General features: G+C 38.5%; 1 protein-coding gene across 1 annotated transcript in view; it reads left to right on the plus strand.

The window, feature by feature from the left end:
- The window catches only part of zdhhc17 (zDHHC palmitoyltransferase 17), a 34,150-nt gene extending 21,423 nt beyond the window's left edge, over positions 1 to 12,727 (plus strand). The window contains exons 11-17 of the mRNA XM_066724666.1: positions 5,331 to 5,455; positions 6,580 to 6,642; positions 6,941 to 7,034; positions 8,420 to 8,503; positions 9,088 to 9,245; positions 9,572 to 9,666; positions 9,773 to 12,727. Of these exons, the coding sequence (XP_066580763.1) occupies positions 5,331 to 5,455; positions 6,580 to 6,642; positions 6,941 to 7,034; positions 8,420 to 8,503; positions 9,088 to 9,245; positions 9,572 to 9,666; positions 9,773 to 9,911 (758 nt within the window). The 3' untranslated portion in view covers positions 9,912 to 12,727. The remainder of the gene's footprint in view (positions 1 to 5,330; positions 5,456 to 6,579; positions 6,643 to 6,940; positions 7,035 to 8,419; positions 8,504 to 9,087; positions 9,246 to 9,571; positions 9,667 to 9,772) is intronic.
- The last annotated feature ends 129 nt before the right edge of the window (positions 12,728 to 12,856 follow it).

Genomic DNA, 12,856 nt, shown 5'->3' on the forward strand with positions numbered 1-12,856 from the left:
TAAGTGGGTTAAAAACATTTGTGCTCATCAGCTGACATGGTGGTGTAGAAGGAGCATATTGCTCAGACCAGCGTAGTAGTAGTGGTACCATACATTTGAGTAAGCCATTTCTAGATGTTTCTAAAAGTTGTTTCTAGTGAAATCATACACATACTACAGCAAACGGATATCGACCTCAGTCCAGATGGTGCATAATTATTACGCTTGTGTAATGCTGTGATGTGTTTAATTTTGAAGCATTTATCATTTGTGGTTAGTCGTATGAGGGTTTTGTTGGTAACAAGTGCTACATAATCTTCAGGGTGGAACTAAGCCTTGCAAACACTTAATAAACTTGCCAAATATAGTAAAGTACTGCTTGAGACACTGTGATGAAGTAATTGTAATCTTTTTTTGCTGAAGGCAGACAAAAAGCCCCATTATTATGGTTACTTATATCTTCAGGAATGGAATGCAATTTGAGAATCTCATGAGGTAGGAAAGACCCAAAAAATAATAAAATGGAAAGTTTGGCAAACTGAAACTCCCCTGTTAAAGAAATTGACAATAAGACCTTGTCTCGTATTGTCATTGAGAATGTTTTTTTCAGATCTTTCCATTTCCTCAGTTTTTAAACACCGGCCTCTACCCCTGTCCGTTATAATGCTCCCACATGCCCACCTTCTCCACAGCCACGCTTACTCAGCAGGCGGATGAAGTGTGATTTCACTGTCTGCTACAAGAGCTTTCCCATGAGTACTTTCCCCTGAGGTACTTGCTGCACCATGAAAGACAAACAGTATCGTCTCTGAGTGAATGTGTCATTACACAATAATTGGTTTCACTAGAAAGATATTGTAACAAAAAGCAGTGTATGAACTTCAAACAGCTTTGCATTGATCCCGAGAAAGCAGTAGTTCTGTGACTTGACCAGAATCAGTACACAATAGATCCCAATAGATTCCTGGGCATCCAGCTTATTCCTCCACATAGTAACTAACGCATCCGTGCAGATGCTACGGGTAAACCGGGAGCTACATAAGAAAACGGGTACACATTTGGTACAAACTCCTGAAGAATTGTTGTGAAAGTAGGCCTTTACCTTGTCTACACTTTTAATTGCAGCACCCCTTGGTACGTATGACATGGCCCCAATGCGTTTTGCTTGCTCTCATTTGCAAGATGGGGTGGTTCAAATTTTAACGTATCCCTGCTAAGTCCTTCTTTTGTTGTTATCTCTGATCATCTGTACATGTTTGGACACTTATAAACTCATCTGGATTATGAAAGCAGGAAACGCCATGCAATTGCTGTACCAATGAAAAACAAGAATACTTGTTGTCAGATAATAGACTTTACATAGAGAAAGTGAAATTGCCTTTGCCGCAGATTCCTAACAAATATAATTCTGAGGATCTTTCCACATGTGCCGGGACGTATCAAAACACACTTAGATTTGATAAAAGGAGCATACCATAAGGAGGAGGTTTCATGTTTCAAGTCGAAGGGCCCAGCAGCCCTGAGAAATCAAAATGGGGAAACTTTTCTTCCCTTGTGCCCTAAAGAAAAGGCTTGAACATAAATTATATGCATGTGCTACTATGTGGTTAACATACTACAAATATAAACTTTTTTTTTTAAGTATTTAAAGATGTAAATGGTTTAGACAAAGAAAAAAAGACTTATGTGTTGCTCAAGTTTGCACATTGATTTGATCATGAAAAGGCTGCTGTTGCTCGCCAGTTCTGTACTGTGGCCAGACTTTATAAGAGGACGACTGATAGTCAAGATCAATGTTGCATAATTGCCATCCAGAAGAGACAGTGATCATCATAACAAAGTGTGTGTTTAGACTTGGCAAGAGTGACCTTAAATGTGCACAGCTGTTTGGAGTGTGATAAGACACCCGGCAGCCTCGTCTCTTCCTTTGGGCTGTGCTTCAAAGACGCACTAAGCAGTACAGGAAGACAATTATGCAGCTGAAGCCCTGTTTGGGTTGGGTCTGGGGGGGTGGTGGGCAGTTATTGTAATGGAAAATTCTGTTCTAGTTAGGAAACGATTCATTATGTCATACCTTTGAAAGGGTCAAGGACTTTGAAGCAGAATTGGGTAGGTTGGTTAAAACATTTTTATGTAAGGAAAAGTCAAAACTGTTAATTCATGTCATTATGCCAGACAGGATTTGTTTCTAGTTCTGCTCTAAATTATAGTTGGGGTTTAGCTCAGGGAGGAAACCGACATAAGCTTACACAGTCTCTGTCCCCTTCACATTTTTGCTGAGATATATCTACGATAAGCTTCTGTAGTCCAGTGAGACACTGTCGCCAATATTCAGCCCATTTTCCTAGTTGAGTTTCAAGAAGTGAAGGGATTAGCACTTAAAATGACTTGTGTATTGCAGAATTTCAATCTGGACAACAAACAAATCATGAGATACATGAACACAAACTAAACTTGACATAGACACTTCATTATTTATTCCTTTTTAGAGATGCTGACTTTTAGAGTTCTTCAGTGTAAGTACATACCATTCCTACTTCAAGGTCTCTTAATTAAGCTAATGTGATACAATGTCTTCCAAAGTACACTTAATTTACTAATTGGCAAGAGCTCAAAGCATTACCTTAAGTACTTAAAGTAGTATCATGTGGGACTTTGTTATTTAGGCATACTGGTACAAAATGAAACAAGGGTCTAGGAAAAAGTGCTTAACAAACCAGAACTGTCATATCTCATAAAGGCCACTGGTTTAAATTTTGCCAAACTGTCCTTTTTCCTAGTTAGTTCTTCAATAGATTTCCTCTTTCACCCCAATCATAGGGGCATTTTGGGGCTTGCCAAGCCACAATGAATGTTTTCTGGAACCTTCTTGTTGGCAGATTGTCAGTGTTCGATCGGTCATTGGTTCAGGTGGGACATTTAAACTCCTTTTGGTATCATGATTTGTTGTGAAAGACGATGTTGATATTTTTAAGCTTGCACATTCTTTATATTGCTGGTCTTGAGGCTCCTTTACTCAGTATCAGGTCTTGATTTAATACACGTGTGTCCTTTCATGGGATTTCAGTTCCTACACAACAATTTGAAAATGAAAACCACACTGTGTCATACAGACTTTCTCTGTTGGCCACACCTAGTGTAAAAAGTAAACACTCATGTTTCTGGTCTGCTCTAGTGGCCCATTGCCATGCACTCGTATTGTCAGGCTTCTGAAAAATATTTGCTGTGCGTGTGAGAATTCTTCAGCTTTCTCAGGAGTGTGCCATCTTCACTGTGAAACCAAGATGTTGTCCTTCTCTTGGAATAAGTCTGCTCATCTCATCAGGAGAGTGATGGATGCTAAAATGCCTCTTAGCCAGATTAGTCTCCTATAAACTTTATAGTTTCCTGTCATGTAATGCTCCTGAAAGCATAAATCTCCAAAGAAAATCCTTTATCATGGTAACAGTACATTTGTATTTGTAGCAGCTTTTCAGCCCACATATGTTTTTTAAATATCCCTGGGTGCTGATGGATGGTGTGCTATTTCACATATTCGTCTGACTGTGTCCAGGTGGGAACTGTCTGAGTTTGAATTATGCCTTTGTGGCTTCAGGGCTTTCAAAAAAGTTTCCTCATAGAGTCACTGTCTGAAACGTGAGAAGTTGCTCCTGGGTTTATTTCGGCATGTCTTTACATTTCTAACACCAGCCCAATTGACACATTGGACTTTTAATCCAGGAACAAAAATAAAACTTCTGTTCTCACTACTTGATAAAATAGAATAGAGATGCCCCAGCTGCACAATTTATTTCTCTGGTTAACATTTTAGTGATCATCAATTTTAAGATGCCATAAATGTTTTTTATGGTCCACTGTCTTTTAGTTGTAGATGAGCATGAGGAGATGGCTTGAGTAATTTGGTTCAGTTTAATGATGCAGAAGCTGAGCTCTCCGTGGATATATTGGGCTGCTGTCAAATTGAAATCTATATCCCAAAGAAGTAAAACAATGTATTTTTCTTACTTTTATAACATTTCTTTGTCTGGGTCCCTTACCTTAACCAAGCATGTGATTATTAATATGCATTTTTCAGACAATAAACCAAATCCCAAAACTTTAAAACAATGATGTCTCATATTCAGTGATCAACACAGTAGCAGAAAGGCCTTTTAAAACATCAACCGGTTGGTTAAGAATCCCACGTATGTCCTACATAAAGAGATTTCAGATGATATAAAGTAATAACTTTCTATGGTCTATGGGGTACAATTATGTGACCTTCACTCTATATTTGCAGAATTTCATAGCCACCGGAGGAAGTCGTTAATAAAGTATTGGTTGAAGCACATATAAATTAACAGCAGGGTTGGATAAGAGCCGTTAATGCTGAGGGCCTTCAATTTTCTGAGGTTTAATACCCAGCATTAAAATAGTGGTGCTGGGGTTGGGGGCAGTGAGTTGAATCGAAGTACAAAGCAGTTCCATTGAATTCAACAATCTCTGAAAACTAAGTAAAGGTATTACATTTAAAGTTTAATTGATTTTTTGTTTTCTCTTATTTTCGAATCCAGTTAAAATGTTTTAAAACTGTTTTGCTACAGGAATGTGGTTTTGCAGAACTTTGCAGATTCAAGGCTACTTTTTGTGGTAAATATGCAAGTGTCTTTTGTTAAAACTGTCTTTAGACAAAGTAGGATAGTTTATAACATTTAGAAGTACTGCTTAACATCTAAGTAAGTGATGTCACCAGCAGACATGAAGAAATGTGTAATCAGTCATGTGGGTGGATTGTCTACAGTGTGAGGTCATGATCCAGGCTATTGTGAAATTTTGAGGAGTTGAACTTTCTGACTTGTACTGTACCGGGAGATCCATGGATATTTTAAGTACACATGAAGATTACTTAAGGGTTGAAACTTTGAAACTCATTCTGGTTTTCATGAAATTGTGGATGTTGAAATGTACAGGTCCTGTGTTTTAATTTTTATAGGTAATTTAGACATTTCCTTAAACTGTTTTGTAGTCACTGGTTGTTCACTGTGGGGAAAAAAGTGAATATATTTTTAAAACTATATCTATCCAACCAACCAACCATCCAAAGCTTATAAAGGCCAGGTTCTTGGCAGGACTTTCCAGCTCATTTCAACTCAGTAGTTCATCCCAAAATGCACTTTTTCATGCCTTATTGATTATTTGAAAATGGGTTGACAGCAGCTTTCAGAGAATTCAAGTTTGTGTTCACCCTCCATATAAGCGCTCTCCGTGTAGACATGCACTCTGCGGACAACTGCTCTTCCACTGAGGTATTGCTGAAAAAGGCCCCACCTTGTGTCTCTCAAAACCTATATTGACTCCTTAACTGTCCTCACATCTTCCTTTTGTCACTATCCATATCCCATTCCTCCTGAACAGCGTAGCCCTGTTCTATAACTTTGGAAAATCATGGAAGTCTGACCCAGGAATAATAAAAGCTACAGAGGAACAGAAGAAGAAGGTAATTGTTTAAGTTAATTATTCTTATTCTACAATTGAGTCAGTACTTTGAAGTCTCTGGATCGGTGACCGTTTGAAAGTTTAAAGAGGGCCGTGGAGCGGGATGGTTTTAGTGCAAAGGGAATCAAAACCAAGATCCACAGAAATAGTCAATGATTTAAGTGTCCAGTTGATAAAGTTTTAATTTACAGTGTGTGTTTGCAGACAAGATACACATTGAATTTAAATCATGGTAATCTGAATAGTGATGGGCTTTGTGCTGAGAATCGCCAATGGAGGATGCGATCTGTGTCTTCTGTAATCATCACTCTGTAAAGCTGTTTTCAGTCTCAAAGTGCAGCCTGTCAGCAGAGTCCTTAAATCATAATTTTGTTGTGGAAAAGCTTAGAGATGTCATGCAAAGATTCCCCACGTTATCCCACAGATTATGACTTGCTATGACCTCAGGGTGGTGGAATTTATGACAACCCACACATATGAATATCATTTATAATGTCCTGACATCTGAAAATGAACTTCAGACTCCAAAAAAAAGAAAGCAAAAGACAAGCGGCAGGTTTCATCCAGCTAGGAATCCATATTTTAAAATTCATGGACCATATTTAGAAATCTTCAGTGTGGAAAACATCGTAACATATTTCTACACCTCAATCAGCTATGAACCTTGACATCATACATCTTAAGAAACCTTTCAGACTTGGTAGTAGACACTACACGGAAAGACATGCTTGTATTTTATAATTTGTAAAATAAAGAGAGGCCCAGTAAACACTGAGAGAAATGTGTTTATTAAACTGTGTGGACACAATTAAGCTGCTGTTTGTGTAAGTGATAAGTTAAATTGCAGTCTGCAGTCCTCAGCCCAGCCTTAGACAGAGCATTGTGCACTCACTAGCCTTTATATCTGCCACCTAGTATTGCCCCTTTACTCTGACTAATAGAGGTCTGATCATTCACATATTTGGCTAAAGCAGGTATTAATTGCTCCATCAGGTACAATTAGTAACATTTAGAATTGCAAACCCCTCAATAAGGTGTTTTATGTCAGGGGCTTAATTTTGTATTTTGTATTTTTTTCTTCTTAAAGCAAAGATAAAACTCACTGCAGTTTTTTGTGTGTTTCAGACAATTGTTGAACTTGCAGAGACGGGAAGTCTGGACCTCAGCATATTTTGCAGTACCTGCTTGGTAAAAACTTCAAATTAGTATTTGCTTCGATGGTATTTAAGTATAATTAGTCATGACAAAATGTATTTCTGTGCATCAGTATACTAATGATTTAAAGATTCAAGTGTACTTTTAATATACAACTTAATAGTTTAAATTTTAAAAAGTATATACTGAATTGCATCACTGTTTATCTTCATCTATTTAGAGAAATGCATAATTACATTAAAGTTGTGTTTGTTCTTCTCTATGTAACCTTGATTACTTTTCAAAGTATGTGACATTGAATTAACGCTGCCTTTTCAAATTTGTTTGGTAGATACGGAAACCTGTTAGGTCCAAACATTGCGCTGTGTGTAACCGCTGTATTGCAAAGTTTGATCATCATTGTCCTTGGGTGGGCAACTGTGTGGGTAAGTGAATTAAGATCAAGCAATAGTTAAAATTTTTCTGCTTAGTTTTTTGTGAAATCTAATATTACACTTGATTGTGTTCATAAGCATCAGTATATTTTGTCAGAGTAGCCTACACTGCCAGTAATATATTGAAAGATATTCAAGTTTTTAGTTTTAATTAAAGATTAACTTATAATAAATTTACTGACGGTGTTTATGGTATGAGAATGAGAATGATGTCTCTTGGTAATGCTTGTCTAGTTGTAGTCAACCAGCTGATTGAGGAAATGAGAAATAACGACTTGCCTGACATTTGTTGATGCTGTGCAGGAAGTGGAAATAATTGCCTCAGAAGTATTCTATGGTACTTCAGTTCAGGGAATGCCATTTATGAGAAAGTGTTTCCTGAGAGGACTACCCTGTAAACTCCAGAGGCAGGGACTGGTTGTTTTCCCTGCAGTCTTATTGTGTTTGTCCAGGTGTCCTTGGGAACGAGCATGAAGGAAACCGGAAAGCTTAGGCAGTATGTTATTTTGGATAGATAAGCACAGGAAGAGTCGGGCAGTAGCTGTCTTGAATGCTTTATCCCTCTGTGACATCGCTGGGTCTTGGGTCTTTCAACAGCCTTGGTGGAGCTTGGTTCTTCACAGTCACAAAGGAAGCCATTTTCCAATTTATAGAGGTCCTTGAGAGTCTCGCAATACCCCACCTCTCTCAAGTGTTACATGGACTGACAGACATCCTATGTATACTATTTGTCTTCTCCGATCCATGCATTTGACTCCAGTTCGCCCATAAATGTCAAAGATGACATGGAGCAGGGACGTCCGATTTCCTAAAGCCATCCCTGGTAATGCAGAAAACATCCCCTGACGCAGGAACTGCGTCACCTGGAACTTTGTTGATTTGTTTTTCAAGTGGCTGGAAATGATTGGTCGTTTGAGAAGAAAGTTCAGAGACGTTGCCTTTGTTGGCGTGTGTCAAGATGGAACCTACCTTTTCCACTCGACGTCATGGTGAATCTACACCACTGAACAGTGAAGTGCAGCATGGGGCCACATGACTTTTGTTATGGTTTCATGGTTTTGTATGTTAGGCCCTTGCTGAGAGAGAACTGTTGTACCACATTTCAAACCACATCCTATCAAACGCCATTGGTGTGTGATACAGAAAGAGAGTCAAGACTTCAAATGGTCATATGTGGTTTATTCTACCAGTCTGTGACTGGACAGAAAACTGCTCTTTTCAGCTTAATGGCTCTATCAAACAGAAATGAAGGCAGCTTAGTTTTGAATGATGATATAGGCACTCTGTTTCTCTTGCAGACCTCTGGGAAGAGGCTCTGAACGGCACAGAGACTGTTTTGAATAACACCTGGTCTACTTTTCCTTCCTGCTGTTTAGGGAGTGGAAATCATCGCTACTTTATTGGATATTTATTCTTCTTGCTCTGTATGATCTGCTGGATGATTTATGGCTGCATCTGCTGTAAGTGTAATACATTTTTATTGAAGGTTACTCTGTTGAACAACATGCATTATTCTCTACATCAACATTACATCTTGTATTTTCATATTTATGTATATGCTTTTTAATAGTGAAATGCTAGTGAAAGTCTACCACTACTTAGTTTTCAACATTTCTTCTTTTAAGAACTGTGTAACTGGTAAAAGTGGTTCAAGTGATGTCCCAAAATAATTAAAATGAACAAAACACTGTACTATGGTGTATATTTTATCTTTTTATTATTGCCAACATTCTTTAAACAATTATACAGAAATAACTCCTGACGTCACTGGGAACAGAAAGCCAAAGCACTTGTATTATATTAAATTCTTGTGGAAGGGGTACATGGGCACGGCTTTCCTCCCATACCATACCAAACCACAGTACAGGACAGAAGACATCTTGAAAACATTGTGAGTCATGGAAATGAATGGCAGCTATTTTAACTCGAACCAGCTGTGTGAGCATGTGGAGAAGTGTAAAGTTATTGTGAACCCTGCTAATTGTTTGATAACATAAGCTTTCTGTACTGCCTGGAACTGATTTTATCATCTCGTTGGACTTAGACTGGAGGATTCACTGTGCTACCACTTATACTAAAGACGGCTTCTGGATGTACGTCACTCAGATCGCCACCTGCTCCCCGTGGATGTTCTGGATGTTCCTCAACAGCATTTTCCACTTCATGTGGGTGGCTGTGCTCATAATGTGCCAGATGTATCAGGTGAGGAGGGCGGCAACAATGAGAGTCTGGATGCAATTTGCGATTTTAAATAGTGCCTAACAATCCCGATTATTTTCAGGTTTCGTTTTCTCTTTTCCCACACTGGCTGCTGCTGTGTATGTACGCACCTCGAAACTATTATTATCCTAATATTCGTGTTTTCCATCTCCATAGTGTGGATTACTCCATTCTCTTTTTTTTTTTTTTTGCCTTATTATACAGACTTGGAGCACTTTGTGTTCCCTACACTGATTTAAGTGGTTCAAGACAGCGTTGGCAGTGTCCTCTTGATTGAGATGCAACTAAATCACATTTCTGCTTTTCAGATTGCCTGTCTAGGTATAACTACCAACGAAAGGATGAATGCAAGAAGATACAAGCACTTTAAAGTCACGACAACATCCATCGAAAGCCCCTTCAAGTGAGTATTCACCGTTTGCCGTGGGAGAGCAGATGACATACAAGTCTTGATTGTGTCCCCTGCAGGTGACTGACTCTCTCCTTCCGTCTCCCTTGTTCCCTTCTAGTCACGGCTGTATTCGGAACATCATAGACTTCTTCGAATACAGGTGCTGTGGTCTGTTTCGTCCCGTTGTTGTAGACTGGACAAAGCAGTACACGATCGAGTATGACCAGACAACAGGATCAGGCTACCAGCTGGTGTAGCGCCACGGTCGTTCTTTGCGAAGTCATATCAAACCTAGGCGATCTCGGAGCGGTGCCTGAATATTTCCTTAACGAGACTGAACTCAGCTTGAACTAGCATGCTGTTGTGGGGCTACACGAGAACAAAGAACAGAACCTCCTTTTTCACCTGACATTTTCCTGACATGGACAGTCTGTAACTGCCAACCAAGTGGAGGAGGAGGAGGAGGAGGAGAAGGAGGAAAAAGGGATTTATTTGTAAACAGTAGTCATTTGCAATACATTTCATTGCAGTCTTTTTTTTTTTTTTTCTTATTGTCTCTTTGTTTTGATTTTTAAATTATTTCTCAGCTGAAATGTGTGTTTTTGAACTGGTTTATGCTTGAAAATTAACTGTTCCATAAAAAAGCCCTTGACAATGGATTCAAAGAGTATTTAAAGATAAGAGCCGTTTCCTGGGAGCCAGTGATCTTGTGCTGATGAACTCGAACAGATCGAACCTGGTTCTCCGAATTGCTAGATTTTTTTATTTTTTTTTATTAATTTTTTCTTTTTTCTTTATGCGTCTCGTATTAGAATTGAGCTTTTCAGTGCAGGCCACCTAGAAATTGTTTCAAACAATTTTCCTAAATGGCCAGTACTGACAACATTTACCATTGATATTCTTTTTGATTAATGTGACAAATCAGACTTAACACTTGTTAGTGATTTATAATGTGAATGCTTGTCAAATCTCACTTTAACAAAATTGGCAGAACTTAGCAATTGACCAATATAAGGACATTTTTAGTGTATTTATTTTGTAAGGTATTTATAGAATTAATGAATGAAAATATGGTACAATTGCAGTAAAAAAATAATAATTGTGAATGTTTTTTTTATTGAAGACAATTCTGCCATATCCCTCTTACACTACATGCGTCAGAAACTGTAAAAACACAATATATATATAAATATATAAATATAAATTGTATTTTAATGCTTTTTAAAATCAAAACAGTAGGAATCCTTACCTTTCCACATGCATTTTAGAACCAGTATCCATAGCCATTTCATACAGATTCAAGAATGCACTGGGGAAGTTTATGGAACGGTTAAAAGACGGTGGTGAATTCAGAGCAGTTCATTGCACATGTCTGTGTCAAGATTTTTCCACACCATGTATTTGTTTTTGGTTTTTAAGACAATGCACTGATTATGTTGGTTGTATCTCGTTGTCACTGATGGGCTGCATTCATTGCTTCCGAGAAACACTTCCAATTTTCCAGTGAGACGGCCGCTGGTGAGCGCAAGAGAAACGTGGTAGCCCACCCATCTTTTGGGGGAAAGAGGACTGTGCAAGCAGTGGCGACTGGATCCAAGTGTAAAGAATGTTTATCTGTACATAAATGATCTAGTTTACCCTTTTTGTCAGTGTTAGTTGAAGCTGCTCATTTTATTTTATTCGACCAAAAATAATTATACAATTGTATGACTAGCTTTTAGTGATGTCCAGTACTGCTGTCTATAGGCATTTTAACCAGCAAATTCATTGCATGTCTGATGCTTGAAAATTTGGCAGTCCCCATAATGTAGGTCATATCCCACCATTCAAGCAGCCCGGTCCCTTCTACCTGGGAGAAGATGTGAATCTGTAAATAGTGAATGTTCAGTATTTGCAAGTAGACTATTTTATTTAATTTTCTCCCAGTATCTGTTTCTATGGTAGTGCAAGGCCTGCAGAAATTGCAAGTGCCAGATATCAGCCACTTGCAGAAGTGTAATATATTTGAATGTTTACTATTGGGGGAATAAAAGTTCAACCAATTTTTTTTTCTTTACTTTTTTTTTTTTTTTTTTGTCGTATACCGAGTTTGTTAAACCACTGGATGTAAAATTGTAAAGCAAAAGCAAGCAAAATCATTACATAGATTCACGTTGACCTGTTCTTTCGTGGTTTATTAATTCTGTCTACATGCAGAAATCTGGGACACTTGCTAGAAAGAGTGAAGGCAGGAAGGGCACAGCACACTTCGTCATATATGGGGATTTACATCGTTGCTTGGATCTGTCCCTGTGCTTGTTATTGGTTTGTTTTTAAAGGGCTACTGCTGACAGTTTCAATCGAAAGGAATGGTGTGGGATCTCTCTACCGAAGCTTGGCTCCCCCTTTTTAAACAAAACGGAAAAGGTGGGGAGAAGCACCTTTTGAATATTAACTGTCACAGGTCCCAGCTACTGGCTACAGGTTTAAACATTATGCTTCTGACTACAGGTTGCAAAGTCATAGTTGATCATGAAGACGTGAGTAAAGGCCTGCTTATTTATGTGGATATTATAAAAGGGACACTTGTTGGCAGAACTGATCCAGCAACATTAATTACTGAACCGTAGAAGCACTGGAATTTAACCCATATATATATTTTGCAGATTTAATTAATCCAGTCTTCCCTTGTGCTTCAGGGAATGCCCCTCGGTGCACACTGAGCCACAACGGCTCTTCCGGTTACAAAGTTTGCCCAACACACTCCAGTATATTTTGAAAACATCAGTTCTTTATTCAAGGCTCTGAATTTTGCACTTGGAACAATACGCTGAGGTTCCACATTGAATTCTGTCCTCCCTGCTGTATCCAGTCCTTTATTTTTACATCACACAGAATACTTCACTAATTCGATAGAAACCCCTTCATTTCTGTGCCAAGTATTGCTTTACTTTCAGGACCTTTGTTGTACTACATTGTGGAGAAAAATCAAGCTGAACCTGCAAATGTTACTTCTAAAATAGCTCTCCTTAAGTCATGTCAGTTTTTGTTTTGGTTTTGTAAATTAATCCAATAAACCTGGCCTATGGTGTAATGATGTTAAGCTGTGTTCCATGTTGCATTGTGCACCCTCAATGGCCACTGCTGTGTGTGCCTACTGGAAATCGCCAATTAAAGAACCCAGGTGACGCACCCAGTGAACTGCAGCCTTCATTTTAATTAC

Source organism: Amia ocellicauda, chromosome 15 (genome assembly GCF_036373705.1).
Source record: "Amia ocellicauda isolate fAmiCal2 chromosome 15, fAmiCal2.hap1, whole genome shotgun sequence".
NCBI lineage: Eukaryota > Metazoa > Chordata > Actinopteri > Amiiformes > Amiidae > Amia > Amia ocellicauda.